Here is a 3,948-nt window from a genome sequence, read left to right as displayed (position 1 = left end):
TCGATCTCAATCATAAATTTGCATAGACCGACATGAGGAAGATTGGACAACAACTTGACGTCGATGGAAATAGTAGATGGAGTGGTTTTTTTTTTCGCCATTTCTTTAATTTTGGACGGGAAATTTTTTATGTTGGCAGTTGAAAATTTTACCCCTCACAAGGTGAAATTTCAAATTCAAATGCAGGATCTTCCGAGCATTCCAAACGCTGAGAAAACGTTGGAGCCAAGAACGATATTCTTTTCTTGGCATCCAAACACATCCTTACAGAGTGTACAGCAAATTAAAAAAAAATGTTTGTCCTTTTTTGGAACATAAAAAGTACAGAATATGTATGCGGTATCCGGTCTAGTTTTTTGCAATTTTTATTTTTATTCTTAAATTTTTAATAAACTAGGTAAAATACACATGTCTGTATGTTGAGACAAATTTATTTTTTTTCTCAAATATATATATATATATAAAGTTATTTATCAGAACAATATCCTTACCAGTTTATTAAGAGCGAGTAGATCTACATCAAAGAACAAAAGATGTGATAAAAACACTTCCTTTTTTGAAACATAAAAGGAACAGAATATGTATGTGGTCTCCGGTCTAGATTTTTTTTTTTTTTTTTTTCAAATAGAAAAAAAGAGAGTTATTTATCGGAACAATATTCTTACCAATTTATTAAGAACGAGTAGATCTACATCAAAGGAATTAGTAATGTGGTAGGATAAATTGTTACGAATTAGTATGTGGTTATTAGGTTTATGATCTAAGAAAGTCCTCTCTATCCTAAAGTTTGGACGTTTAAGTAAAACAATGTTCTCAATAAAAAAATCATAGGCCACCTACATTGGGCCGAATCAGGTTCACGTCTGAGCCCCTGGTCGACAATGAATTATAAATGTATGGATCAAGAGCGTACCAGAACAATCTCGTATGTACGTGAACCTAATATAGATTCTAACCCCGCAAGGTCCCATGATTCACATGGCCCTTAATTAATAACGTTTATTGTTACCAAAAATAAAAAAGTTATCATCATTTAATTGAATTGATTTTGTTTCTACTCTCAGTTGGGGTTTTTTGTTGAACATTGTACTCAGTAAAAAGTCGTAGGCCACCCCACTAGGCCGGAACAGGGTTCACGTATGAGTTTCTTTGCCTTGGTTCGAACTTTTTCTTTTTTTTTTTCCTGTGGAGCTGATCCAAACATTTAGAATCCATTAAATAGAGAGAGAGAGAATGAATTCTAAACATCCAGGCAAGAAGCGTACGAGAACAATCTCACACATGAACCTGATTTGGATTCCACCTGCCCAAGGACCCTTGTTTCTCATGGGCCTTAGTTATGAACATTAATTGTTACCAAAAGAAAAAAAGTTATGATCATTTTGGGGTCAAATTTTCGAAAAAAAAAAATTTGGGGTCAAAGATATTGGTCACAATTATTTTCAACCAAATCAATGGCTATAAGAACTGCTTAGATGTCGAATAATATGATCAACCCAAGAAAAGGAAAATAGACTAATAATCAGAATCACGAATTCAATTCCAATTAATAATAAATAGAACCTGCAAAACCCTTGTTAAGCTCAGGAAACAGAAGTCCCCCTTCATTTAAATACATTTCTTTCTTCTAAGTGTTTTACAAATCCTTTACAGAGAGGGAGATGAACTAAGCTAAACTAAAATAAACTAAACTAAAGCAGTGATTTGAGAGATCGTCTTCTTCTTCTTCTTTTCAACATTTTCATTGTCCTCACTTCCTGCATCGTCATCACATGATAATAGTAATGGAGAACTAGAAGAAGAATGACCAGAATCGAGTAGTGACTTAAGAGATCTTGTCTTCACAGGCTTTTGACCACTCTTCTTCTTCTTTCTAACGTTTCCTTTATCATTTGCATCGACCTCACTTCGTCCATCGTCATTCGAATTGCTGGGGTTGAGGTGAGGTTGCTCTTTTTGTTGGTATAGTAAGACTTTGGCTGAGAGAGGTGATGTTCACATAGCGAACGCCCTCGTTTAGCTTCTTTCTTACATTTCCATCCCTTCCCATCCGTCTTATTGCAGCATGTGAAGCTCATCCTTTCCTCTACCTTGTGAAGCCGATCGGCTTTAGGAGGTGATGACGACCACGACAACAACAATGAAGAGGACCCATCATTATTATTATCTTCCCAGGTTCTATTCAGCGAAAGGATGCTGCAGACGATAATTTAATAAGAAAGAGAATAAGAACCCTAAATTTGTTTTCGAACTCAGAATATCGAAATTAATAATTCCTTACCTCTCCACTGCATTAGCTGTTTCTTCTCCTCCGCTATCATCTTCCCTAATTCTCTGCATAAAAAGTATGATACTTCACCAAAACTGACACCAAAACACACCCAAATCGAGAAATTGAAAACCCTAGAAAAACCATTTTATCTAAATCTATAGAAGAAAACTTAACTGATTGATAGAATTTATAGATTCAAAAAGACCTCTCATCCCCGATAGAACCGAATATAGAAACCCTAAATGAAACCTAGATGTAACTGTAGATATTTTTTTTTCCCTTTTGGTATCTAAGATCTAATCATCTGAAGTGTTGAAAGATCAGGCAAAAGAAAAGGATCAAACTGAGATAAGAAGTAGAGTGGCAGGAAGTGTTGTACCTTGGAACTGAAGGAAATCACATCCCATGGAGAATGGTTGAGCTCGCACATGTACGTTGAAGGGCTATCCCTGGGGCATGGGTTGTTGGGTGAAGAAAGCTGGGAAGGAAGACAGCAAATCTGGCACTTCTGTGCATACTTGCGGATCCTCATATTGGGTGGCGTCGATGGAGACTAAGAAAAGGGAGATCTGGGCACCAGAGCTCTCGTGTGTCCTTTTTAACCTTTCTCTCTTGCAGAGAGAGACTTGCAGTCTCAGATTCCTTAAAAGCTCGACGAGTCTTTCAATTAAACTGAAAAAGCAACATATAAATAGGGAAATTATTGAATTCCTAAAATTTCCTTTGACTAGAAAAACCCTAACCCTTCCACATAAATTTGCATAGGCCACCATGAGGAAGATCGGGACAACAACTCGAAGTTGATGGAAATAGTAGATGAAGTGGGTTTTTCATGCTATTTCTGTACTCTAGGATGGGAGAATTTTTTTTATTTTCACCCCTCACGAGGTGAAATTTCAAATTCAAATGCAAAGTCTTCTTCCGGTCTTGAGCATGCCAAATGTCAAGAAAAATGTTGAAGCCAAGAACGATATTTTCTTCTTGACATCCAAACGCATCCTTGTTTTGCGTATGACAGTATAAAAGAACACTTTCATATGCTTTTATCCTTTTTTGGAACATATAAAGAACAAAACATGTATGTGGTCTCCTGTCTAGGTTTTTGCAATTTTTTTTTTTTAAATGGACTTGGTAAAAACTACTTTCCTAAATTACCCTTCATTACTGAAATAGCTCTCAAGTGGGTTAAACAGTTTGGTTCAATTCAAAGTATACTATGTGTAAATCGAAATCAAATCATTTATTAAACGTTTCTTGTTAATAAAATCAATGATCTCAATTTTGTTGCCAATTTAAGGTAAAAGGCTCATAGGTGGTTCTTAAACAATTTCCGGATTTAAACCCCTTTCCTGATTGCATTTCTGCGTATATGTTCTAAATTCTCAATGCACTTACTAAAATGTAGAAAATTTGTGTAAATGTTGTCTACGGGTTAAATGTATCTAGTTTAATAGTTTAAATGGTTCAAATCTTGTACCAAAAATAAAATAAAATACAATAAATGGTTAAATCCATTGGATAAATGATTTAAAATCAAAGCGGACCATTTATTGGAAGTCTAAGACTTCTGGGCATGCTTGCGAATCCCCATATTGGAAGGTAAGGCGTCAATGGAGACTAAGAAAAGGAAGAACTGAACTTTGGAGACTAGACCTCTCGTCTTGCAGCAGCTTTGT

At 35.5% G+C, this 3,948-nt stretch overlaps 1 protein-coding gene across 2 annotated transcripts; it reads right to left on the bottom strand.

The window, feature by feature from the left end:
- Nucleotides 1–1,526: 1,526 nt before the first annotated feature.
- On the bottom strand, nucleotides 1,527–3,134 carry LOC122056997. 2 transcript variants are annotated; one of them, XM_042618975.1, is made up of 4 exons: nucleotides 2,747–3,134; nucleotides 2,652–2,713; nucleotides 2,282–2,334; nucleotides 1,527–2,196 (listed from the first exon to the last, which is right to left on the bottom strand). In XM_042618975.1, exons 1-4 carry the CDS (start codon nucleotides 2,802–2,804, stop codon nucleotides 1,842–1,844), a joined length of 528 nt encoding a protein of 175 aa, XP_042474909.1. In that variant the 5' UTR covers nucleotides 2,805–3,134; the 3' UTR covers nucleotides 1,527–1,841. The 2 variants fall into 2 exon arrangements, 1 of the variants encoding a protein (XP_042474909.1); XR_006133426.1 differs by lacking the exon at nucleotides 2,747–3,134 and having other exon boundaries at nucleotides 1,527–2,107.
- Nucleotides 3,135–3,948: the final 814 nt, after the last annotated feature.

The sequence above is a fragment of the Macadamia integrifolia genome, chromosome 12 (assembly GCF_013358625.1).
Source record: "Macadamia integrifolia cultivar HAES 741 chromosome 12, SCU_Mint_v3, whole genome shotgun sequence".
Classification (NCBI taxonomy): Eukaryota; Viridiplantae; Streptophyta; class Magnoliopsida; order Proteales; family Proteaceae; genus Macadamia; species Macadamia integrifolia.
Note: the sequence above shows the minus strand (reverse complement) of the source record. Positions and strands in the feature narration are given on the sequence as shown.